Here is a 26,807-nt window from a genome sequence, read left to right as displayed (position 1 = left end):
GGGGGAAAGGAGGACACACACACACAGAGTGCACATCAGTGTGTCCACAATGGAGTAGCATGCAAATTTATATTGGTCCCCCCTCTCCTATTGGATTTTCCATAAACGGAGGAAATCCAGTTTAATTGGCGTGGGGGGAGTGCATGCTGCCACTTAGATAAGGATAGACGTGGAAAATGTGCATACATTTGCAATTTAGGGTGCAGATACAATCTGGAAGCTCTCCCCCCCCCCCACTACACAAACAGCATGAGTTGTGCAAAGGTCTATTTTGGACTAAACCCTGTACACAGTGACTTGAGAATAAGCACATTTAATTCAGTGGGACTTAATTCTGAATAGGCACGCTTAGGATTGTATTGTATTTTATTCAAGTTGGCACCCTTGATTGGAGCTGAGAGTCCAGCAACATGTTTAGTTTATATTGTTCCAATTTAGCTATCAAATAGCAAATATCACCATTGTATTAAGATGTTCCTGCAATTGTTTGTTTTCAGGTGCTGCTTGACAAATGTCTCAAGAACACCTTGATTGCTTGGTTCAGGATTTAGCTGACTTTTATAAGTATCCATTATTTTAAAATTTTCACCTACTGCGTGAATAAATTGACGTCATTTTTTATTTTACAACTACTTATACAGATACTTTGCTTTGGAGGCTAGGACAGCTGTCTTTAAATGTCCTTTTAGATGAACTAGTAGATGGCTCATTAGGGCTGCCATACATCTGGAATTTCCTGGACATAGCTGGGATTTGTCTGTCAAAAGTAGTGTCCAGGTGGAATTTTCTAAAATCAGTTAAAATGTCTGGTGTATGGCAGCTCATCTCGGAAGTCTTGATTTTTTTGGTGAATTTTCTTTTAAAACCTCAGGGTTTTTTTTGGAGATTTTGCAAAACAAAAACAAAAACTCAACAACTTTTCGAAATATGGCAACCTGCATAATAGAGGGAGAAGCTGGCAAAGGAAAAACAACTCTCCTCAAAAGAATTGCCTGGTTGTGGGCTAATGGAAACCAACATTCAATGAGAAAATTCAAGCTTGTTTTCTTTATCAGTCTGAGCAGTACTCAGGCTGGACTGTATGAAACAGTGTGTGAGCAACTTCTTACAGAACAATATGAGATGGGCAAACAGGAGTTTTCTGTTAGATGGATATGATGAATTCAAACCCCAGAGATGCACAGAAATAGAATCACTGATCAAAGACATTTGTAAATTCAAAAACAGTCATTGTTACTACAAAGACTGAGTCAAATAGATACAACAGATTCTTTTTTTCAGAAATCAGGTCAAGAACCATATGAAGACCCTTTTGTTTGTAGTTATTGCTTGTGCCATCCAAGTGGGGAAAACTACTTTAAATCCACAAAACAAACCATTCTCTTCTCTACAATACATGATTTGCTGGCAGGGGAAAACAAGCACAAGAGCAGAGGGATTTGTGAAGACCATTTTCGCCTAAGCATAAACCCCTGTGGAGATTTAGCACTAGAGGGAGTATTTGACCACAAATTTGATTTTCAGCCTGAGGATTTCTCCAATGTGAAAGAACAAGTCCTGCTAGCTATAGTCCTCATGAATAAATACACAGCTCAGAGACTAAAGCCGGTATCTTGAATTTTTCATAAGTCTTTCCAGGAATACACTAGGAGAGTTTCCAAGTTATTAACATCCAGTTGGGATGAGGAGGCCAGAGGGCATAGTTACCTTCTAAGAATGAATAGCATCTCAGATATTATTACTACATACCGCAGTTTACTTCTTTTTCTTTCTTTCTTTTTCTGTATACTTGTAGATTATAAGCTGAAGCCACCAGAAAAAATATCAGGCACCTATCAGCCATTCATCAGCAAGACAGTCATTTTGGATTGCCATCTTCCCATGATCTGTCATCAGAAATAGAATCCATGAAAAAGGAAGGGAATTATCAAGTGGAAGAAGCGCTAGTTGCGGTTCTTGGAAACTCATTTGTGGAGTGTGCCACTAGTAGAATAACAAGGCATTTGAAATGCACACTATAACAAGGGACAGAAACATTTCCAGTATGACCTGTAAAAAAAAAGTGCAACAATAACCGAAACACTAAATAGCCTCATCCTTATTTTACTGTACAGCACATCATATTGTATACTTGCATTATATGTTCAAATAATGAGAATTAGGTAGATTCGTATTTAAATGCAAACTGAATCAAATTGCTGTTCTATCCCAAATTATAACTGAGTGGTAGGGCATTATGTTCTGCATGTAGAAGGTGCCAGGGTCAATTCTTGGCATATCCAGATAGAGCTGGCAAAGACTAGTGCTTGAAACTCTGCAGAGTTGCTGACAATCAGTGTCAGCAATAAGCTGAGGAAATAGCTCAGTTGGTTAGAGCGTGGTGCTCATAATGTTGAGGTCACAGGTTCAGTTCCTGTATGGGACGGCGGCATATCCCTGCATTGCAGGGGGTTGGACTACATGATCCTCAGGGTTCCTTCTAACTCTACAATTCTATGATTCTATAATGCAGGTGGGACGCGGGTGGCGCTGTGGGTAAAAGCCTCAGCGCCTAGGGCTTGCCGATCGAAAGGTTGGCGGTTCGAATCCCTGCGGCGGGGTGCGCTCCTGTTGCTCGGTCCCAGCGCCTGCCAACCTAGCAGTTCGAAAGCACCCCCAGGTGCAAGTAGATAAATAGGGACCGCTTACTGGCGGGAAGGTAAACGGCGTTTCCATGTGCTGCGCTGGCTCGCCAGATGCAGCTTTGTCACGCTGGCCACGTGACCCGGAAGTGTCTCCGGACAGCGCTGGCCCCTGGCCTCTTAAGTGAGATGGGCGCACAACCCCAGAGTCTGTCCAGACTGGCCCGTACGGGCAGGGGTACCTTTACCTTTTTATAATGCAGGTAGGTCATTAGTCAGACTGGGTAGAAAATAGCCTCCTAAAGATAACAAAAAACTTTGGAGACTGTCAGACTCTTAGTATCTGAGGTTCCACATTAATGTGGACTGTCGTGTGATCTTTGGATGAAGGGAGATGTACAAATTTAATAAAGTAAATAATAAAAATAAATGTTTGTGCAAAGTTGTAGAAAAATATATTGGGGCCAGCTGTAAAACCAGCTGTAGGGTAAGTTATAGTGCTCATTAAAAACTCCAAGGTGGTTGTCGCCAATGGAAGCTAAGGCAGTTAAAAAGTTAAATATGGAGTCGAAATGGCCAAGATATTGGGAAATTCTGGAAAAGGAAGGGGACAGATTGAGATTGCAGAGTTTTGAAAAATTAAAAGGGAAGGTGAGAGATTGGTTGCACTATCATCAAATAAATGAAGTGTTTAAATTGGACAGTAAAATTGGCTTCCAGGTGGAAAAATCAAAATTAGAGACTGAACTGTTAGAATCCAGTACTAAGAATTTGTCAAAAATGTATAATCTTCTGCTGAAATGGAATACACAAGATGAAACGGTTAAATCAGCCATGATTAAATGGGCTCAGGACATTGGTCATAATATTTTGTTTGCTGATTGGGAAAAGTTGTGGACCACCGGGATGAAATTTACGGCATGTAATGCCTTAAGAGAGAATATTATGAAAATGATCTATAGGTGGTACATAACCCCAGTCAAGCTTGCAAAGATTTACCATTTGCCTGACAATAAATGTTGGAAATGTAAGGAAAAGGAAGGTACATTCTTTCACCTCTGGTGGACGTGCCCGAAGATTAAGGCATTCTGGGAAATGATCTATAATGAACTGAAAAAGGTATTTAAATATACTTTCTCCAAGAAACCAGAGGCCTTTCTCTTGGGTATTGTCGGCCAGGGGGTGTTAAAGACAGATATAACTTTCTTTATGTACGCCACAACAGCAGCTAGAATAATTATTGCGAAGTACTGGAAGACGCAAGATTTACCCACACTGGAAGAATGGCAGATGAAGGTGATGGACTACATGGGCTTGGCAGAAATGACGAGCAGAATCCGAAACCAGGGAAAAGAAGCGGCGGAAGAAGAATGGAAAAAGTTTAAGGACTATTTAAAGAAATATTACAAAATTAATGACAGTTAGAATGATGTTGGACTAAAGTAAATGGTTACTATTAGTAATGGTTAAGACAAGGAGAATAAGGATGATTAGCTTAAATTTATAGCAAAATAAGGGAAGATTTGCTGAACAATTGATTAGAATTTGGAATACAGAAACGGGAGGCATGAGGAAGTCGAAGAAGAAAGGTTTAAGAAATTAGGACATGAAATGGTACTTGTTTCTTGTTTTGTTTTTTGTCCATTGTTTGTTTATGTATGTTTTGTTTGTATGAATATAAAAATTGCTTAATAAAGTTATAGTGCTCATTATTGGATGTTAAAATGTGAGCAAGCGGAACCAGGCTAGCCCCAAACATTTTGCTGCTTGAGGCAGATTAGCAAACGGTGCCTTATCCCCCCATGTCAAGGTGCATTGTGCACAAAACTAGCCTGGTTATTTGAATATTTGAAGCAGAAGATCCCACAAGGCCCCCTTCTCTCCCTGGCTGTAAAAACAGAAAAGTAAATTAAATAACATAACCATTTGCTGCCCTTTCATGATACCCAAAATTTGCTGCCTGAGGTGCCTCCTTCTCTGCCTAATAGTAGGGCTGGCTTTGGATGGAGACAACTTCATGGATAAAGCTTTCTGTAATGCTTTTAAGGCAATTGTGCAATTGTGCATCTGTGATGTTGCACTCAATGAAGTTCTACAGGAACAAGTCATTTCAAAATTAGCTTCAGATAGCTTTCCGAGTTGAGTTTTGTTGAGATTTGGAGTCCCATCAGTTAGTTATAAAGTACTGGCTTTGCCTAGAGATAAGCAGCTTTAGGGTTCATTTTAGTTGGACTATTTCCCACAAGTGTAATAAAAGTGTTCTTAATGCTCCTTAGAGGCTTGTTAATAAGATTAGAAGAAGGATTGTAATATTTGTAGTAGATGAGTATCCGATAAATGTCTAATCTCCTTTTTAGGAGAAAGAGGATTGTTAAAGAAACAGCCTTTTGGTATAAATCCCAAACAGTAGCAATTGTTAACTTTCAGCAGCTTATGAGTATTACCAGGCTGTTGCTAATTAAAATTCTCACACAGAAAAGTCATGTCACCCTGGCCTTGACCTGCCTCATATGATTGCAGCAGTTGCCCTGAATCAGTGGAGACTTGGAATGTGTTGATCACCTTCGTCACTTAATTTATTGGGCGAGCAAATGGCACGCCGCCGGAACATTAATTGTCTTCACACTTTATAGCACGCAAATATAATCACTAGGTGACCCTGGACCAGTCACTATCTCTCAGGCTAACCCACATCACAGGGTTGTTGTGGGGCTAAAATAGTTAGGGGCAGAGTCATGTATGCCACTTAGAAGAAATTTTACAATAAATAAAATAATATCAATGCCCTTTAACTCAGTGTTGGTTTTTGAATAATAATAATAATAATAATAATAATAATAATAATAGTAGTAGTAGTAGTAGTAGTAATATTTATTTGTATCCTGCCCTCCCCGGCCAAGGAGGTTTAGTTCCTGTGACCACTCATGGACCATCCATCACAATTTGTCCCATGGAAGAGGCTGACTATAACGACATGACAAGAAAGAATATTTAGGAATTCTAAAAACTAAAAAAAATATGGCAAATACATTTAAATAATACAAACTGATCTGAACTGTCAGTTTTTGTCTGTCCAAACCAGTGTAGATTGTAAATGCAAAAATGTAAAGAGAGACAAATATACTTAGGCGAGCAACACAAGGATGTGCACACCCTGTTTTGAGTGTGTGTGTGCAGAAAAATGTTTAGTGCGTAAAGGGAACTCTTCCTCTAGTGTAGGCTAGTGGTTAACAGTGCAATCCTAATAATGTCTATTCAGAAGTGCTACTGAATTCAGCAAGGCCTACTCCCAGGTAAGTGGAGTTAGGAATGCAGCTTAAGTGTGTGAACTAGGGGCCAGGAAACCCTTGCTTTAAATATCAAAGTTAGATTACTGTAACGCGTTATACGTGGGGCCACTTCTGAAGATGGTTGAAAAATTTCATCTGGTGCAGAATTTGGCAGCCAGGTTGCTCACCAAAGCAAGACAGTTTGAGCATGTAACACCAATCTTGGCCCAACTGCACTGGCTGCTGATTAGCTTCCAGGCCCAATTAAAAGTACTGGTTTTGACCTATAGTCTTAAATGGCTCAGGACTGCAATGCTTCAAGGACTGCCCCTCTCCATATGAATCGACCCAGACCCTGCCTTCACTATCCAAGGCCCTTCTTTAAGTGCCTCCCCACAAGAGGTCTGGAGGGTGGCAACACAGCAATGGTCTTTTTCTGCAATGGCTCCCCATTTGTGCAATGCTCCCCACAGGGAGGCTTGTCTGGTGTCTTCATTACATATCTTTAGGCAACAGGTGAAAACATTTCTCCCCGGCCTTTGGCTAATTAAACAATCTATGGCCTTTTAAACTGAAGGAGGGTTCTTGTTTTTGTTTGTTACTATATTATGTGTTTTTCTGTTTTTATTTTGTAAACTGCTCTGTGATTATTAGCTGAAGGGTGGTATAGAAATTTACTTCTTATGTATTTTAGTATTATCGGTCCTAAAGTATTATTTTCTGTGTAGATGTGTGTCTTTGTAGTCAAACAAGCTGTTATATAGTAGCTCAGTCTTCCTCTTCATGGAACAACCCAGTTGGAATTATTGCAAGAATTACCAAGGGCTGCTTCAAAGTGTCTGGGAAAAACCTCTGACCCACAGGCTATTGGACATACCAAGATACCTTGCCACTTTAAAAAAAAGTTTACTATTTTAGTTATGTCATTTGGTTTTAATTATAGTGTGTTTTGTATTTGTTTCCCCCCCTCCACCTTTTTTCGTTGTAATTATACATGTGGTTCCCACCCCCTCCTATAAAGTCATTTTGGAAAATTATTTTTTCAAGTCCAGAATTGTATTCTGATTTCTGTTCCTAGCCACTGGGTGTCACTATTTCTCCATGACTATAATCCAGAGAAAAATCAGAAAGAAACCAGAAAAATTCAAGTAACCCAATAACGTCTTTGGAATAGAACTGTAACTCGTAATAGAATTCAAGAGCAGATTGGGGCTTGTCCACATCTGAACATTTGTTGTTTAGTCGTGTCCGACTCTTCGTGACCCCATGGACCAGAGCACACCAGGCACTCCTGTCTTCCACTGCCTCCCGCAGTTTGGTCAAACTCATATTGGTAGCTTTGAGAACACTGTCCAACCATCTCGTCCTCTGTCGTCCCCTTCTCCTTGTGCCCTCAATCTTTCCCAACATCAGGGTCTTTTCCAGGGAGTCTTCTCTTCTCATGAGGTAGCCAAAGTACTGGAGCCTCAGCTTCACGATCTGTCCTTCCAATGCTGATTTCCTTCAGAATGGATAGGTTTGATCTTCTTGCAGTCCATGGGACTCTCAAGAGCACCATAATTCAAAAGCATGAATTCTTCGGCAATCAGCCTTCTTTATGGTCCAGCATTCACTTCCATTATTAAACCCTTTGGATATCCCCAGGTAACTTAAATGGGAGACTCCACGCCCCCACCCCACTTGGCAGTCATCCAGGAAGGAGATCTGAACATTATCAAGCTGTTAATCCACTCCCCCCCCCCCGCCCATTCAGATTAGACAGTAGTAGTTCTCACATGTAGGTATTTGAATTTGCATATAAAGAGCAACTTTGGTCTTTCCTATTCATACTTGTGGACAGGGATGCAAACTTGAATAAAATATGGGGGGGGGGCTAAGTAAGCCCTGCCCCGCATAATCAATCACATGACATGGTGCACGAACACCATTTGAATAGCAAATGGGGGGTCCTCAAATATTTTATTGGGGGGGCAGAGGGACCCCAGCCCCTAGGAGTTGACTCCTGTGCCAGTGAATGTTCCCTTTTGCCCCTGCCTTCTAATTTGTTGATTCTGTCATGTCAATAAAGTACCAAAGATAGCACACAGATTTTGGGTGGTTGTTTTTTTTAAAAAAATCCCTTCCCAGAAAAGCAGTTAGGCAGCAAAAGCTGCTAGGCAGTTGTAAATTCTCAACACACTTCAGATTACTGTTCAATATCTTTTGTAGAAACTTCTGATGTGGTTTGCTTGTGCAGTTTTCTGGTTTTGTGCAAATCGGAGGGATCAAATGCGAGAGAGAAAATAAAGCTACATTCCTCCATTCAGGAGCCTGGAGGAAACAGTTACAGGCACAGCCAGAATAGCAGCATTGAGGAAGTAGTGGCCATGCAAAGGGGAATAGCAGAAAGCGATGGTTGATCCACCTACCCAAAAACACAAACACAAATTGTCTGCAAGCCCAAATGCATGATTTAGAACAGGGATCAGCAAACTTTTTCAGCAGGGGGCCAGTCCACTGTCCCTCAGACCTTGTGAGGGGCCTATATTTTGAAAAAAAAGAAGAACGAATTCCTATGCCCCACAAATAACCCAGAGATGCATTTTAAATAAAAGGACTTTACCCACACACTGCACCCCAAGATCGCTCTGTTTTGGGTGCAAAGTGTCAATCTAGGCAGCCTTATCTAAGCATACTTTCTAACAGGAACAGCACAGGGAAGAAAATATCTGTATCTGCTGAGAGGATAATGCAGCAACACTTTACTCTTCCATCTTCTGTGTGGCAGAGTACAAAATGCACGACACCACTTTTATGTTCTTATAGTATTATACTTCCCACATTTGCCATGACAGATGTGACATTTCTATTGACACACCACAAGTATTGCCTACATATCATCTCATGGCCTTCAGGCTATAGGACAAAGTGCCACCTCACGTGAAGAAAATCTTTCTGACATCTGTGGCAAGCAACTGTTTATTTCTAGTTGCCTGAGGATGTAAATCCAGCCTGGAATCATATAAAAGTGTTTTCTTAGCTTTTTGTGTGATGTTAAAAGCAACTGGGGAAAAAGAAGACCACAACGACAGCTAAAGATCTTGCAGAAAAGCAAACACTTTTTAAAAGCTCCCTCCCCCACAACCAAATAGATTTCTATTTTTGTGGAGCTCTTGAGTACAATGAAACTTTATTTTCTGAATGACCAGAAATACATTCAGCATATTTGTTTACTTTGGAGTTCAGATAAACAGACTATTTGCATATATATTTGGGGTTATCAGGCATGCTGAAGGGTTGATGGAGGAAAGCAATGTTGTGATGCTTCTTCTTTTCCCTTGTGCCTTTTTTTTTCAGTTTGACCCATGAAAACTATTCATCCTCAGCAATGTATATATGATAGTGTCTGTCAAATAGATAATGACTGCATTATGATATTAAGCCATAGCATGGGAACACTGGTTCTGGTCCTGCAAGAAAAAATGGATCTCTGATCTTTCAAGAAATAAAGTTCTGCAAGTGACTGGCCAGCAGATCAGCAAGTGAAATACCTGGTGTTCAACAAAACCTACATTGCTGGCATATTTTCAAATTCTTCCAGTAGAAGGGAATTTAGTAGCTCTCCAAATCCCAGATTCGTCATTCGGGGAACAGGTTGGATGGGTCAGGGGTCATCCTGTGTCTCAACCAGAACAGTTCTGCCAGCCTCTGCTCACAAGATGAGACCAACATTGCTTTGCTACAGTCGTGTTTCCTGTTCCATCCACTAAAAATTCAGACAGGCAGAATGTAGGCATCCTTGCTATGGTAGCCCTCATTATTCTATTGAATAATACAATAAAGTACAATATATACGTAATAAATAAAAGCTGCAACAAAAATAATTAAAAATCTTGTATCAGCTAGCACAGCACATTACAAATTCCACAGCTGATAGAAAAATCTGCCAAGACCCTCAGAAGTTTAAAGTGGCCTATTGTGGGTGGGGGCAGAGATTGAGAACCACTGACATAGACACATGTAACTGTAGCCTGGTGGGCTTTTTAAATGCAAGAAACCTCACTTTGGGAACAGAGAGAGATCAGAAGTTGGGAAAGGGTCTGTTGACTCCCACCCCTTGCTATCATGGCCATTTGTATGTATTGCAGTTTGGCCTTATGTAAACACAACACCACTGTATAAGGACAGAAGCTTTCACAGCTGGAGGAGACACAGCAACCTATTAATATGAGACATGACTCATTCAAGCCTCAGAAGGATAGCTAAAGGCTTGTTTAAATAATGCAGTCCTCACACGGAGGCACTGAAAAATATTTACCACTGTTGGAACTTGAGAGAAAAACTTTGTGGTCACGAGTGGCATACCCTCCATTTCGGACTGCTCGCAGCAAGTGTTGTTCTTTTCACCTCAGTCAATGTCTACTGTTATGACACCTAAAATGTAAGAAAACATATTGAAATTCAGCTTGCATTTATGAAATGGCACACTTCATTCAGTAATAAATATTCAATATGTTTTGTACAGGTAAATGGCTTTGTATTTTACAGGTTATACTTGCAGAAAGAAATTGAAAATGTGGGTTCTTGTTGGTGCATGTACTGAACTGGAAATGAATATGTTGTTACCACCATCATCATTTAGTTATTGGCCAGCATTCCAGTTGCCTACCTGAGCATGTTTTTTCCAGCCTACTTTCTGTTGTGTATGTTCCATGATAAACCTCTGGTGAGCCTCTGCTATCGCTATGTAAATTTATTAGTTCAACAATACTGGCAGTTTATTTTTTGGGAGGATCCCAGGGCACAATGTACTTGCTCAAGGCAGTGAATGTAGGCCAGTCTTTTGCCATATTGCTTTCTGATCCCACTTGTACAGTTTTAATCTTTGTGGAGTGGTTACTCTGTCACATCACATAGTAGTAGCTTTAAGTAACCATCGACTCTGCACTTAATGGCCTAATGGGGTGGGAGGAGTTCTTTAGATCAGGGGTTTTCAAAGTGTTGTCTGCAAGCTTCATTGAGGTGTCTTCATTCAGGGGGTCAGGATTGGCTGAGGGTGTAGCCAGATAAAACATTTGAAGCACAGCAGTACTAGGAAGAACCCTAGCCAGGCTGTAGGAGAGCCAAGGTAGCACAACAGGAACTGGAGAGCAGAGAAGCACAAGTGCTTGAGCCAGGCCAGTATAGACCTCTTCTGAGGCCCAAGGTGGTAGCCTTGTTAGGACAAAGTTATAAGCTCAAACAAAAAGCAGCTGGTCCTTGGCAGCGGCCCCTGGCCAGCTTAGCCCTTCGAGGCCCAGGGCAAATGTACCCAGCTGGCCCCCACCCCTGCATGGACCTGACTCGAGCTCCAGGCCACCAGAACTGTCTGCTACTCACTTCTGATAATATATAACAGCAAAAGACTTACCTGGAAGTATTTATAGCCAGGCCATACCAGGGGTTGGGGATGATGTTATATTGGGGCCCAGGAAAACAAACCTTCTTCCCCCACTTTGCAATTTCCTGGGACTTGCTGAAAGGCGCATGAGTACACAAGCCAGGAAAGTTGTAGCTGGGATTCCAGTTGGCCCTGAAAAGTGTGTAAATGATATGCCCACTAAGTGAAGCTCCGACATGGTGGATTTAGGGGGTCGCAACCTAGGTGTGGAGCCTTGGGGGCACCACAAGGGAAACCGCAACTATGTTGTAGAATGGAAGGTGAGAGGCAGGACCATCCATTTTTGCCATTGCACAGGGTGCTGTTGAAATTTGAGACCCTAGGGTCCACCACAATTTTGGCCATACTGTTTAAAGTGGCCCAAGTTATTCCATATTGGACTAAGCAAACAGAGATCCTCAGTAATATATATAGGTTGTTAAGGAGAAAAGCTGAGCTTACCCCTAAATATTGGCTCTCCAGGAGGTGTGATGAAATGATAGCAAATGGGTCAGTCTAATATTGCTCAGGGCTCTTGTTGACCATGCCATATAACTTAATGCCAGCAAGAAAACCCTGGCCAACACACCTTTTCTTTCTCATTTGCTTAGGCTGGTTTTGGGTTGTTACATATAATGCCTGTATTTTAGGATGCTGTATATTTAGTATTTTCCATGTTAACTAACCTAGCCTAAAATATTCCCAAAGAGGAACAATAATAATAAAGATGGACTCTAGGGTAATAAGGAAAACAATAATGCTTTAAATAGCAGCATATGCAGTGGGTGCTGTCATTGTCGGGCTTCTTGCCCTGATGGCCTCTACTGTTCTCTTTTTAGCATTCTATCTCTGGGCTGGAACTGCAGAAGTCAACAGGATAAATGTGCTGCAAGAAATATATACTTTCATACAGTGGTTCAAAGCCCCACATAAAAATGGTACAGCCTTATCTGTCCACAGTGAATTGTGGCAGGAGACAGCTTGGATCGAGTCTCAGCATGAGTCCTGGCTGTGCGTGCTGCTAAGTTTAGGGAGCATGAATAAAGGTATTTATTCCTAGGCAGAGAGAAAATACGAGACCAATTATTTTCTATGGAAACTGGAAAATAAACACCCAAACTGGCAGCAAAACATCTCCCTTCTGTTTAAGAAAAAGACCAAGTGAAAGGTTACTTTGTAATCTTCACTGCTAAAGTGTTTATTCAGTTAAATTCCATATTAGCTTTTTCTCGGACAAACAGAGCTTGATACAACTCTCTGTGAAGTCAAAGGAAAGAGTCCCTTTGACTTCAGTGGAAGCTGAGTCACATGACCATAGGGACACATTCATCTGTGGGTCAGTCAGCCCTAGCCACAACTCATTTAAGTCAAACCAATGTTCTGCCTTTAAAGTCAGTAGAACTCAATTTGCCTAACCGTAAAGGTTTGTGGATTGGTCTGCGTTTAAAACGAGGTGATGTGCTAGTGGTTTTTAGGGAATGCTATGTACCTCCTTCCCTGCAGGTGACTCCCCAACATAACTGATTACCATCTGAGTCTGATCTAGCATAAAAATTTCCCAATAAGCTTCTTTTTCTAACCCTTTGCCATTAAATTTTCGTTTACAGTAATTTTGGTTTACCGAATTTTTGTCTAAAATGGCGAAAAGAAAAAGATACTGTATTAAAATCGTAAAATTTCTCATCTGTAGGCATGCATGAAATCGTCTAATATTCAAAGGGAGGGGATTTCAAAGAGTAGGTACCACAACCCTGAAGGCCAAATTCCTACATTGTGTGGAGCAAACCTCCTGATAAGATGATACCTGCTGGATGCTCTCACCTGCAGACCAAAGGGCTCAATTTGGTATGTTAGGGTTGAGAGGATCCTTCAGGTATATTTCAGTACATTAGTATATATGATTATAACACCAACTTTCTAAACATTAGTATTTTAAATAATGAAGTAAACACTAAGGAAAATAATAAGGTCCATTTTATACGAGCTATGAGCTGCGGAGACAGTTGAGCTTGCACTGGTGGCTAGAACAAAGGACACTTGATGCTACGGTATAGACGCTACAAAACAAATGGCAAAACAGACTGCAGGAGCTGGAAAATGCTGCCCACCCAAAGCTGTTTTCCCTATTATTCCCCCCCCCCCCGCTTAACTGCACTCATGTCTTTGCCACTGTCTTCTTCAGTGAGATGACAGGGATTTGCAAATCCCTCCCTCCTTTCCACTGAATTCAGAGTATAAGTATTTAATTTGATGCCTTGAGCTCCTTTCTTTCCGTAACAGAAAACACATTCTGAAATGTGTATTTACTACGAGTTCACAGGGTAGCAAGTGTTGCTGGTGAAGTAATCTGTTTGTCTAGGGTAGTGTGGTGTATCAGTCAAGTGTCCTTTGGCCTAGCCACCAGTATGAGCTCTGCTGTCTGTGGCTCTCAGCACCTGTCAAAAGGCTGTTGCTAGAGCAACTGGATTCTCTCACGAGACAGACTTTTGGTTGCGAGGCAACTGGCCGTTAAAGTTTATCTGCAGCGGCTATTTTTCATGAGGCTAACAAGTAACTTCTTATTGGGGTCTTCACATTATGAAGCATAGCCAAACATCATCAAGAGTGCCCTAATGAGATTGTCAGTGAGGTAACAGAGAATCAGCCTCACCAGCCAGGCCACTGCAGTGTTCAGTGACTCTACTTTTGTGTTTCTTCCTCTGGGAAGCTAAGCTGAGCTCTGGACAGGAAACTAAGGCCTCCTGCTAATGCTTATTTTCTTTTATTGCCCCTGTGCTAAGTACACCATGGAGTCTTCAGACCGACTCCACAGGATACAGGCTGGGGTTTGCGATAGTCTCCTATGCAGTCACTCTTTTAAGATCACATTAATATATGTTTAAAACAATATTCCTGACCACAGTACTCGGGCGCAGTTGTACAACACAGAAAATGGCAAAACCGTTCAAACAGCTCATCATAAAGGAAAAGCCCACTGGACAAAGAAGGACACAAGGGCATGATCTGCTTTAGCCAAAGCATTACTATAAATGCATAGTTTGGAACTGGCACTTTTACAGGGCCACATAATATTCATTCCATACTTGCAAGTGATCTTTCAGTGTGATATCACCTAAACTTTGGAACTCCCTGCTCATTGATATTAGGCAGAAGCCTCTGCTGGATGGTTTTTGGCACCTGCCAAAAGTTTTTGTTTTGTTTGATCTAGTCAACCCAGACATGTATATTTGACATGCATTAATCCTGGTCTGAGACCGTAAAGGTGTGGTGGTTAAGAGCGGTAGTCACGTAATCTGGGGAATTGGGTTTGCGTCTCCGCTCCTCCACATGCAGCTGCTGGGTGACCTTGGGCCAGTCACACTTCTCTGAAGTCTCTCAGCCTCACTCACCTCACAGAGTGTTTGTTGTGGGGGAGGAAGGGAAAGGAGAATGTTAGCCGCTTTGAGACTCCTTAAAGGGAGTGAAAGGCGGGATATCAAATCCAAACTCTTCTTCTTCTTCTTCTTCTTCTAATAAAGTTCATTCATTGACATGCATTTTAATATGTAATCTTACAATGTATATTTTTGAAATTACTGATTTATTTTGAAATCTTTTAGGCTAACTTGTTTTAAATATCTGGTTTTCTTGATAATTTTAATTTATTTTTAAATATTATCACTTAGAATGTTTTTTAATTAAGCGGTTTCAGAATCCTGTTAAATAAATAAAAGTGGAGCATTTACCCCTCTTCAAACAGGTAGTATTTTAAGCAGGAGAACATTGGCACGGCATGACCTGCTGTGCTGGTTTAGGCTCTCATAGGATAAGGGCATTATTTCATTTTTTTACTCCATGAATGTATATGCAAGCAGAGTGTGCACATATCAGCAGGATGACTGGGAAATGAGCTAATAAATAATTCAGCTTGCCATCAGTTGTATAGTATAGGCTATATTTAGGAAGAATATAAATTTTGAATAAACTAATTGAAGGATTTCTGCTCACACACAGTGCAATCCATAATCTATTTACCTTGGAATGGTACCATTAAGTCACTGGACTGCTCTGGAGTAAGTGGGTTGTGGACTACACATCTTATTCATTACCGTACAATGTCTTATTCATTTTACCAAAGGCTTTATCCGGATGTCTATTCATTCAGTCTTTTTTTTTTTTTACTTGGGGTTGTGTCTAGCATGAAATTTATTAAGCAAGGGTCAGCTGTTTCTCAAAGGAAGTATGAAGGCAGAGAGAGAGAGAGATAAATATATGAGCTGCAGTGCAGCATATACATAGAGCTGAAGTAGCAGTTGGCCATTTATGCAGAACATTTTTCTTTCCTGAGACCACACGAGACAAGGAAGATACTTTTTGTTACGAGACCCTTCCGTGTCTTTGCAAGTAAAAACTGGACTGCTCAGTACAAGAGACAGAAGTTAGGGCATTTCTGTGGTGATCATAGTGTTCCTTTCTGATGATTGGCATGTTGGCATTTCTAAACCTATAATCCAAACGTCAACCCTGCTAATCCCCATGCTGACCGTTGCTACCAGAATTAACATGGATGTGTGTATACAGGGAACAGCCATTGTACAAGCCCACCATTGGCAGATCCAAACCATTCTAATACAGATACGTCTTATATGATATAGGTAAAGGGACCCCTGACCATTAGGTCCAGTCGTGGCCGACTCTGGGGTTGCGGTGGTCATCTCGCTTTATTGGCCAAGGGAGCTGGCGTACAGCTTCCGGGTCATGTGGCCAGCATGACTAAGCTGCTTCTGGTGAACCAGAGCAGCACACGGAAACGCCGTTTACCTTCCCGCCGGAGCGGTACCTATTCATCTACTTGCATTTTGATGTGCTTTCGAACTGCTAGGTTGGCAGGAGCAGGGACCGAGCAACGGGAGCTCACCCCGTCGTGGGGATTCGAACCGCCGACCTTCTGATCGGCAAGTCCTAGGCTCTGTGGTTTAACCCACAGCGCCACTTCCGTTTTAATTACTGGGTCTTGGACTAAAGTTGCTGGAAGAAATTATATCTGGAAAAACCCTTGCCTGGGAGAAAAACTTGTGGAAGAAGTGGGGGAGGTTTTAATTTCTGGTTTCCTTACCTTTTAAAATTAGTTTTTATTTATTTTTATTTTTTATCTGAGCTATTTCACTATTTTAAAAATGGGTGGAATTCTACATAGCGCTAATGAGATTGTTCCATTACTGCAAGCATTTCTTCTTGCCCAATGAAACGATCTCCCCTATACCCCCTCCACGCTACTCTAGGGGATCTGCCAATCTTTCAGGATGGCAGGGGAGCCCTGTTGTATTAGTGAAGAGTCCTTGGGCTGGTTTCCTCTAGCAGGATGGGGTAGTTGAATCTGGCCCAGTATAAGGAAAACAGTAATTCTGTCCTAAGGAGAGAAACCGGGCTTATTACAGTGCAGTTATTTGGTTATTCATCATGAATTCCCAGCCTAGATAAGCAGGAAGCAATAAAACAGGCTGGACCTGCAAACAGGAGATGTTTTATTAAAGGCATAGGAGCCCTGAAAGTCTTCAACAGTGCACTGTTAGTACAACCTTGGGAGACCAGTGCTGCAATTGCATGTTGTTTTGGGGGGAAAACACACACCAATATTTTAGGGGGGGGGCTGAAGGTACCTCGGCCCCTAGAAGTTGGCTCCTGTGATGGGAGCATAACATATAAAATATTGTATTATAACCATTTGACCACATGAGCTTCCAGACTGGAGCTTTACATCACAAAAAGGTCATTTGGATCCAATAATTCCTTGAGCATGGTTGATACATTAGCTTCCATACATTCTGCCCCACGCCAGGCCTAGATATTCCTCACTATACTGCTGCATGGTATCCACATCAGTGAGAAGAGAGTGATGGAATGTATACAGGATAGTTATGGGTCCTTCCTCTCATCCACTCTTCTCTCATCGTTCTGTACCTATTTCTGTCCTGGGTATTTTTGTACCTGAATGCATAGGCACAAATATAATCCCAGTAAAGATGTAGGAGTTCAAGAGCAAATGTTACCAGCCTTTATTTATCATGTTCCACAATGAACAACATGGATACTTGTGCTCTTGGTGGTGTGTGCATGTGCACACAGTATCCATTTCCAGTTTGTTTGTTTTTAATTTGCAATGCTGAGGTCTTGCACAAGAGTGATGTTTAGGTATCTCAATTTGCTGTTTGATGTGGCATGGCTGGAGTGAGTATCAGCATCTCAAAATATTAGGAATGCCCCAAACACCCAGTAAATGTTAATCACACAACCATGCATTCCCACACACACACACTAAAAAAACCCCTCAGAAATAATGAAATACCAAAATAATGATAAAGAGGTTTTGTGCAAGATATCTATCTATCTATCTATCATCTATCTATCTATCTATCTATCTATCTATCATCTATCATCTATCTATCTATATCTATCTATCTATCATCTATCTATCTATCTATCTATCTATCATCTATCATCTATCATCTATATCTATCCATCTATCTATCTCCAGTGTAGGACTACAACAATAGTATCCAGAGTAAAACCACATAATTTACTCTATGAAGACCTTGAGAGAATAACTCCTTCGAACAGGGTACGCCTTCGGTCTGTGGCAGCTGGTGAAAATACAGTGGTACCTTGGGTTAAGAACTTAATTTTTCTGGAGGACCGTTCTGAACCTGAGGTACCACTTTAGCTAATGGGGCCTCCCGCCACCACCGCACGATTTCTGTTCTCATCCTGAAGCAAAGTTCTTAACCCAAGGTACTATTTCTGGATTAGTGGAGTCTGTAACCTGAAGTGTCTGTAACCCAAGGTACCACTGTAGGTGCCTTTTGTTTGGTAGGCAGGTGAGGAGCAAAGAGAAGTAGGGGCATGGTGATAGCGACCACCCACTAACCCATCACCACACATGAGACAAATTGCCGACACTAAAAAATGTGCTAAGGAGGCTTCACATCAGAAATGACTGCAGTTTATCCATAGCTGCACACAAGAATACATCCACAAGAACAAATATCAAAATTACAAGAGATAAAATGTAAGAACATTAGAAGAGCCTCAACAGATCTTATCACACTTTGTATCAAATTGCTCCACTGGCCGGATGTGGCTTGCAGACTGCCAGTTGACCATTTTTGATATAAATGATTCATGTTTCTGCTTACTTCTGCATCATGTGCCACTCAATGCTGCAGTATTTTTAGCTTTCTCAAGCTAAGCAGATCAATATGTGGATGAGATTCTTTCAAAGGAAATCTAATGAGTAACAGCTAAGTTTGTAACTGGCTATACAAAAGGTCACCTTGTCATCTGGATTAGTAGGAGCTGCAGGAAGGCAAGTGGAGACCTGCAACAAAATGTTCCAGTCTCTCCTCAGACCTCAACAGGTCTGCTCTTGCTCAGGTCTCCAGCCAGCCTGGAGCAGGACCCTTGGGGTGTTGTTTAGAGTTCAGGAAGAGGGGGGAATTTCAGGAGGAGGAAAGGAGGGGGGAGAATGACAACTAAATGTGCAAAACCAATGAAAAAGCAGAAGATGAGCTTAGAGAAGCCATTACTTCAGAAAAGAAAAATACATGTGGAGAACTTATTATTTGGCCTTGTGATATTGAGCGTTCCTCGTGTTTCCATTATATTTTCAGCAAACAGGAGGGCCAAACATCTTCTTCAAGAGGAAAGCTGAAAAAACAATACACAATCAGCAGCATCTTCAGCCATGGGATGCATATGGAGGCCCTCTGTTTTTCTCCTGGCTACTTACTCCTTGTATAAATTTTCTAGAGGAGGAAATACCAAAGAATTCCTTTAGTATAAAATTATTGCAGTTTGGATTTATTATTCATCTCCATTTCATCATGCCAGAGAGCACACATTTGGTATACATTTTACATGAACATTTTATTAATATAGTAGTGGGCTGAGCACAATGATAAAGCAAGGTCATAAACGTAGCTGCAGAGAGGGCAGAATGCCAGCAGATAACATGAGCAGCTTGTATGGCTGTAGGACTTTAAGGTCAGCTCCCACATGGGCAAACATTAATGCTGTCACTACATGGATCCACTCCAGGAATTCACAAAAGTCACTCTCTTACATGCTGGCTTTTATCCAGCAGCTGAGCAGCACAACTGCAGCCAGGATATTCCCGTTCTTGGCTAAGGAATGGCTTGCTGTTCTCATTGACACTGAGACCTTGGTTGTATGCTTAGTTTTCAAGACTGGGTCATCCTCTGCAGCAACCTTCCTTCTGTTTAACATCCATGAGAATGTTTGCTGATACTAGTAGGATGTATCCACACATTGTAGAAATGGCTTATTGGTGTGTAAAATGCTGCCTGCCTCAAATACCTTTAATCACAAATTGGAATCTGGCATCAATTTTGCCTGGTCTGGACAGCTAATTCATTTTTGAGAAGCAGTTCCTTCTGCTTGTTAAATGAATATCCTTATTTTAATGCCACCAACATACTGTTCAGAAATAGGTTGGAACAGTGAATGGTTACCATCTACATCTTGGCCCTTACTGTTTTGTGGAAAGAGACATTGTCCTTTTCAACTCTCCCAAGCCCAGATATCCAATAGCCTTTCTATATATGGTAAAAACAGCAAAAAAAAAATTGGAGTTAACTATGAACTTTGAAAAATAGAGCCAAACAACCAGTAGTTCAAGCCCCTAGCATACTTCAAGAACATCTTCATAGGGTAGGTAGAGGGAACAGGAGACTGCTGCAGGCGAAAGGGTGGGGGAAGATGAAGTCACTTTCCTGATATGTTGTTAAGTTTGTGATACAGATGTAGATATTCCAAAGCTGAAGGGAATGATTACCAGTGTTTGTGCGTGTGTGTGTGCGTGTGTGTGTGTGGTAAAAAAAAACTCACACTAGAAAAAGTTCATGAAAGAGCAGGCCAGTGTCATGAGAGAGGGAGCAGGATTATGGGTTTCCCCAGGGTTTAAAAGGAAAACTCTATAATTTGCATTTTCACTGGACTAGGGAGTGTTCACACAGCAAAATACAGAAAGCTTACATTTCTTTTCATTTCTTCAGAAAGTGAAGGAATCCCACTGTTTCAATTTCCTTCAGAATAACTTCACAAAATTATGAGCCAGTCCTATAAACCACTTATATACTGGTTTATAAGGAGGATATACTGCCCCTGCACCAGTGGAGCTGCTGCTACATCCACCCAGCCTAGGAGGGGAGCAGAGAACACACAACCAATTAAAAAAGCAAGCAAACAAAAGGAACAATAAAGGTAGACATTCCCAGAGCGTTCCAGTGCTAGCCCAGGTGCCAGGAATGGTGCTGGTGCTGGCACTGCCACCTACATATACAGCCCACACATGGAAGAAGTCAATGAACTCACAACACCAAGAACTACTCTGCATCACAATATGCACAACATTCAAAACATCCATTTAAAGTTTTCAGCTCCCAAGGCCCGCTTTCTCTTTCTGGTGCACCGTGGCAAACTTCTCCATTTCTCCCACTGTAATTTCATACTTGGATCTGAAACAAGGAACCACTTGGCCATAAATGCCTCACTGTTGAACCTACTTATTACCTTTCATTCCCAAAGGTGTTTTCTGTCTTTAAAATTACTCAGGCAGACAGGGATGTGGACAAAATCATGGCTGGGCCAGCCCCTCTCACAGCAGGTCATCATGCTCTATTTGCTTGTATTACTGATTATATTCTGGATGACATTTTATTTTAAAATATATATGTGCTAGCACTGTGACACTTTAATTGAAATACAAAAGGACAAAGGCCTTCTCTGTGAAATCTTATAAATTGATTTTCTTGGACACATCTAAGCACTTGGCATTAAGCTAAGGTAAGGACCTTTACTTGCCCGTTTGGGCTATATTTAACACACAGCTTATGATTTACACCCAGCCGATCTTTATTCTGCCACAGTATTTCCAAAACAAAACCAAGGGACGTTATCTTGATGTCACTAGTAAAGCAAAGCTGTCTTGTTAAACTTTTGAAATATGCATACATTTGCTTGCTCCCAAAAAAAGTAATTCAGAATATAGATAACTTTTTGTATTGGGCCTTTTTAAAGTTAAAACTCTGCCAGACAGGAGTTTTCCCCGTGCAGAATGCTTACCCGAGAGCAGGCTGCCAAAAGCATTGCTGGTCCAAGACATTTAGGGGCCTGAGGCCTGTGTCAGATCCTAATGCATATGTGTTTGCACTGACATTAAAAAAAAAAGCTAATGATTTTGTTCTCTGCTGCTGGAGTTTTTTATGTTGCATTTGTGAGTGTGTGTAGTTTGTTTAACGTTGTATCTTATTTTTTTATTGTCTTTGTAAGCTGCCTGAAGAACTTTTTTTTAAGTTGGTATTATAAGCACCATTAATATATAAATAAAATAAACCCCTAACATCTCACTCAAAAGATGTAACAGGGACAGAATGGGAACAGAGACAAACCCCTAAAATACTGAACTGGAGCATATCTATTACTGTCAGTGGCACATTATGCAACACATTGTGCAACATGAGCTGTGAGGACCAGCATCAAGACTATGATTGGGCATTATCCAAGGCCTCACACCCTAAAGGTGTGCCAAGAGCTCTTTGAAGCTGCTGTTTACCTTCATCATTGCAACTGTTTGGTTGTTCTCTGCCTTTTGCTATGGGCCCAGACAGTAGCAGAAACGAGAAGGAGAAGCAGCAATGCCAAGGCTGCTTGCTCTTTAGCTCTCTGCCTGGCAAGCGATGCAGTGATGAAGAGAAGGAGGAGCTTTTCATAATTCCAATGAGGAGGTCATGGAAGATGTCTTGTCCAAGGTCCCTCCCAAACCTGAATTTGTCACTGCACTATTTTGGCATTGCATTTCCTACAGCTGTGCAGATGACATGCTGAGGCATCTTTAAACACCTGCACTGACCCCGGGTATGCTGCTAAACTTTGGCATGCACATTTACAGTCACTGCACAGCAAGTCAAGGGACAGGGTTCTAAACCTTTTCTAGCAGGGGTCCATTAGCAGTTGTGTGGAAAGCAGAAACTTTATACTGTAAGCTTAATCTCCTTGATTTCTGCTTCCCTGCAGATGCAAGAAGCCAGACAAAAGAAAGTTGCTGATCCTACAGCTGGCCCATGCCATAGACATTAAAAAACTCCAAGCAAAAAGTTACTGTATCAACTAGTTGTGAAAGAGCCAAACCACACATATACCACAGAGTGTATTTAGCTCATCTGAAAGATTGCCAGAACCACACCCAGACTTGCCTCTCTCTCTAAAAGTTTCATAGCACTTAGTTGGTCTGTGGCTACAATTCTTCCTATCTCACTGCTCCACTGGACCTATGGGGCATACCTCCTTTTCTGCCCCCTACATAGCTATCAGGATCCAGCTTTGTTCCACAACGTGAAAGGAGAGTAGGCAGTGGGTCTACAAAGCAGAATGTGCAGTTCTTGCACACACTCTAAGGCGCTGTTGAAGAAACAGCCTGTGTCTCCAGATGAGGCTCAATTTTACAGTTGCCTTAACCTATATTCCAGTCACTAGCATTTTTAAATGAATTATTCTGATCAAATGTCCTATTTGTTTAGGTGGGTTTAGGGATGGAAAGAAGCCCCTAAATTATTGACCTGAAAAGCACATGAAGTAATTTTCAAGAAGTCTCTGAGTCCTGTTGCTGCTTTCATTCAACTGCAGCAAACAAATGTCCAATTAATAGAGCAGAGAGGAGTTGGTTTCTAGTCCCTGCTCTGGGAAATGCATTTGACTGCAAGTGAGCCAAGATACAGGAGCTGGAAAGACACCTGAACCTCAAATGACTCTAAAGCTGATATTTATATCAGAAAGGAGGACAAAACTACATCTATCACTATAGGAATTGTGTGCGCCAGGTAGTGAAATAGACTTATTTGACCAGACAAGCCCTGAAGTGCTAATAAAATGCTGGAGGAAGGAAATGCTTCAAGATCAGATTCTGTAGAAGCCATTACTGTAATCTGTATCTATAGTTTCCTAGCAACAGCTGATCCAGCAGACTCATGTGAATAGCCCCCTGGGTCCAGTGCCACATATCACAAATGACATTGTAGGGCTGGTAATGCATGTTTGATGGCTTGCAGGACCGGGACCAAAAATGTTAACATACATAGTGTAAAATGCAAACCTTACAACTGCAAACATAGCCTTCCTTTAATTATAGACCTCTTGGGGAAACAACTTCAGGAATAATATATGACCCTGGAACAATATTTTTAGTACACATATAACAAGAGAGGGATTTCTAAACTTTGAAATAACTTTTCAAATGTGGCAGATTTAAAGGCTGTTTAAGGAAAGCTCCAAGGCTTGATTTAAATGGTAAAATAAATTGCTGAAAAGTTGAGAAATTTTTCCTTCCCCCCTAGAAACACTGTTGATGAATTATATTTACTTACGTTCAACCTACTTGCATTGGGATTATTTATGAAAAGCTATACAAGGGGGAGGGAATGCAAGAATCTTCAACACTGCTCCAGCCTATTCCAACTAAATTCTACAGCAAGAATCCAAAACATGAATAGGCAAATGTAGAAAAGAATAATGAGTGCACCCGGAGCTTTCATTTCTGTTCTCACTGCTCCTGCCTGAACTAAATGCTAAACTGTTTAGTTTGCTCACAACAGCAAAGGCAGGAACAATGCACATCTCTGCAAATTTCAAGTGGTAGCATTACTGACTGTAGCAGTTCAAGTCCAGCACAGCTGACTTTTGCTGGCAGAGAAATGGATCAGATGAGGAGGACTGGGTTGTTCCAACCACTGACGGGTCAAGGGGAATCCACAAACACTTATGTTTTGAGGAGGCAGGGAAACATGAAGCAGGGGAGGGCTGCCTGATACATCTTAAGTGGTATGACAGATGCATTGCTTTATCTGCAATTGCCATCTTGGATAGAATAAACCCTGTTCCAAAATGTAAATGTAAAACACCAGAACAGTTTTTTAAAAAGTATGTTTCAGCAAGGCCTTGTAGTATTTAACTGAAGAAAAGTTTTCTGCATGTTAACATTTTGGCTGGGGTCTCTGCCCATTTGCTCAGGCATTCTAATCCTAGTCAGTCCAACTGCTTTACAGCTTGGATTGGGGTGGGCACAATCTCTTTGGAAAAGGTGATGACTGATCACATGCAATATAGCTGAATTCCAAAAGATAGGCATGCAAAAATTTAACACCATAACTCATTTAAGTGTTAAGCTACTCATAAATGCTCAGGAGAAGACCTGCTCAGTAGTACCTTGGGTGATTGTTCCAGCACAGAGTTCTGAAACTCACTTGGCTCTAAATGAATTTGACTTGGCGCCTAATTAGAGGTGGCATGATCTCTGTGTTAAAATGAACAGGTATAAAGTGTGTTTGTCAGGGTGGAGGAAGGAATTTCATGGAGCAAGGGGGTAGGGAAAAGCTTCCTGAACTAACTGGTTGTTGGTGCCTATTGGGACTAATGGGGCACAAGGCAGGGAGACCAACATTAAGATGACCCAGAGCCAATCCCAGGCAGAGCCTATCCTTCTCTCTACTGAGTTCTTCAAGTGTAGCACTAAGTTAGAAGACATTGCCCTCTTTGTCCAAATGAACCAGCCTCCTTCTTCTCATACTCCATGCACCACTGTCTCTCCAGCTACCTTTTCCCCCAGTGCAGATTTTCTGGCAACTCTTGATCTGGCGACTGTTGTTCTGATCAATCGATAGCAGACACCCATGAGGAAAGGCAGCACCATGGAAAGCTCCAAGTGAGCCACTTGTTCTGACAAAGGCTGGCAGTGAACTGAGTCTCCCCATCCAGTCTTCCTTCCACCTGCTCCCTTCCTTTGTGCCCAAAGAGTGGGAATTCTTAAATGGCCAACCCCAGCCTGAAGGCAAGCACTCCACTTCTTTTCTGTGGTATCCCACCTGGAAACCTTCTAGCATTGTTGAGCAGGTGCAGTGATGTGGAGATACTTTGGCAAGGGCAGTAGCTCAATGGTAGAGAACTTGCTTTGCATTTAGAGGGTCCCAAGTTACATCCCTGGCATTTTCACACAGAGATGGGAAAGAGTCCCTGTCTGAAACCACAGACACCCACTGCCAGTCAGGGAGCTAAATGGACCACTGGTCTGAGTCAGTATAAGGATGCTTCCTATGTTCCTATTATTTTAGTGTATTTTTCATCTTTGTTGGAAGCCACCCAGAGTGGCTGGGGAAACCCAGCCAGATGGGCGGGGTACAAATAATAAATTATTATTATTATCATTATTATTATTATTATTATTATTATTATTATTATTATTATTCAGGCAAATAGAATTTGGGTTCTTGTCTCAGATTCATTAGGCTTCTGACCACCAGCTTCCTGCTTAGTATCAGGAAACTTCTCCAGTTCCTCAGCCAGTGGCATAACAGCCCCAGACTAAGCCAGCTCATCGTCCTCTGACTCTGAGATTAAAGCCTCTCTCACACCCCCCCTTGTGCTTTGTATCTGTTCAGCAGTGAGCTGCATTCTGAAAAATGAGTCTGCTGCTGTTATGCCTCAAGAGCACAGGAAGCTTATGGCCTTGGCAATAGTGCTACAGAGCTCCCGAACCCTTATCATGAGATTTAACCACAACACCATGTTTTTCTGAAAGACAAACAAACAGCAAGAGTCCTGTAGTTTGAGGTAATTAATGTGTCACGGATAAATGCATTCTTATGTCCCAGCTTTCATGGACTCTGAAGGCTACACTGGACATGCCTAGCTGCAGTACAAGAGGGGATTTTTTGTTTTGTAATCAAAGATAGGGGGAATCTTCCATTTCCACACATTTCCAGTGAACATCACCCTTGTACCTTAAAGAAGAAAAGAAAAATCACAACCTGTAGTTAGTCCCTACATCCAAGGTTTGCATGTTTACTTGTAGATCACATTTTAAAAAGCAGTTGCAGCTGCCTGAAATGCCCTTTGTATTAAGTTTATTGCATAGGTTTTTACAAGGGTTGGGAGAACTCTCCCCAGCTCAGTTCAAAACTGGGTCAGCATTTGCAAGTTTTCTCAGCAAGCATTCAGAAAATTCATCTGCTTTCGTAGTTCTCTCTTAGCTCGAAATGATGGTCATATGCACCTGCACCTGCTCAAACTGCTCACTGGGAACTGTAGTTCCAAGCATTAGCCACAGCAGACAAAGGATTCAACCACTGCCACACTACACACAAACAAATTTATACATTGCTTTTTTATGGAAAACTTCAGTGCTTAACAATATTTTTTTAAAAACCACTAAGAAAAATAACAATAATTTGATACCTTTGAAAGGTTAAAATAACAATAGAATAAAAACAGATTAAGACTCACATCAACTTTCTAAACATCTGGGTAGGCTTGTCTTAAAAAAAAAAATGTTTTTAGCAGGCACTGAAAAGAGTACAGTAAAGGTGCCTGCCTGATATCAATAGGCAGGATATATTCCAAAGTATAAGTGCTGCCACACTAAAGATCAAGTTCTTAGAAATGCAGAACAGGTCTTATGTGGCACCTGTAATAGTG

The 26,807-nt window shown here is 41.4% G+C and overlaps 1 protein-coding gene and 1 long non-coding RNA gene across 2 annotated transcripts in view; one reads left to right on the top strand and one right to left on the bottom strand.

Annotated features, from left to right (window-relative positions):
* Positions 1 to 265: 265 nt before the first annotated feature.
* Positions 266 to 3,077, top strand: NLRC4 (NLR family CARD domain containing 4). Its single transcript, XM_053382821.1, is given in 4 exon segments — positions 266 to 1,136; positions 1,138 to 1,340; positions 1,343 to 2,512; positions 2,885 to 3,077. Coding segments are annotated over 3 exon segments (1,086 nt in total). The 5' UTR covers positions 266 to 813; the 3' UTR covers positions 1,903 to 2,512; positions 2,885 to 3,077.
* A 13,698-nt stretch (positions 3,078 to 16,775) lies between these two features.
* The window catches only part of LOC128410946 (uncharacterized), a 37,212-nt gene continuing 27,180 nt past the window's right edge, over positions 16,776 to 26,807 (bottom strand). The window contains exon 3 of the long non-coding RNA XR_008329643.1: positions 16,776 to 17,255. This is a non-coding gene — a long non-coding RNA (uncharacterized LOC128410946). The remainder of the gene's footprint in view (positions 17,256 to 26,807) is intronic.

Source organism: Podarcis raffonei, chromosome 3 (genome assembly GCF_027172205.1).
Source record: "Podarcis raffonei isolate rPodRaf1 chromosome 3, rPodRaf1.pri, whole genome shotgun sequence".
NCBI classification, from domain to species: Eukaryota; Metazoa; Chordata; class Lepidosauria; order Squamata; family Lacertidae; genus Podarcis; species Podarcis raffonei.
Note: the sequence above shows the minus strand (reverse complement) of the source record. Positions and strands in the feature narration are given on the sequence as shown.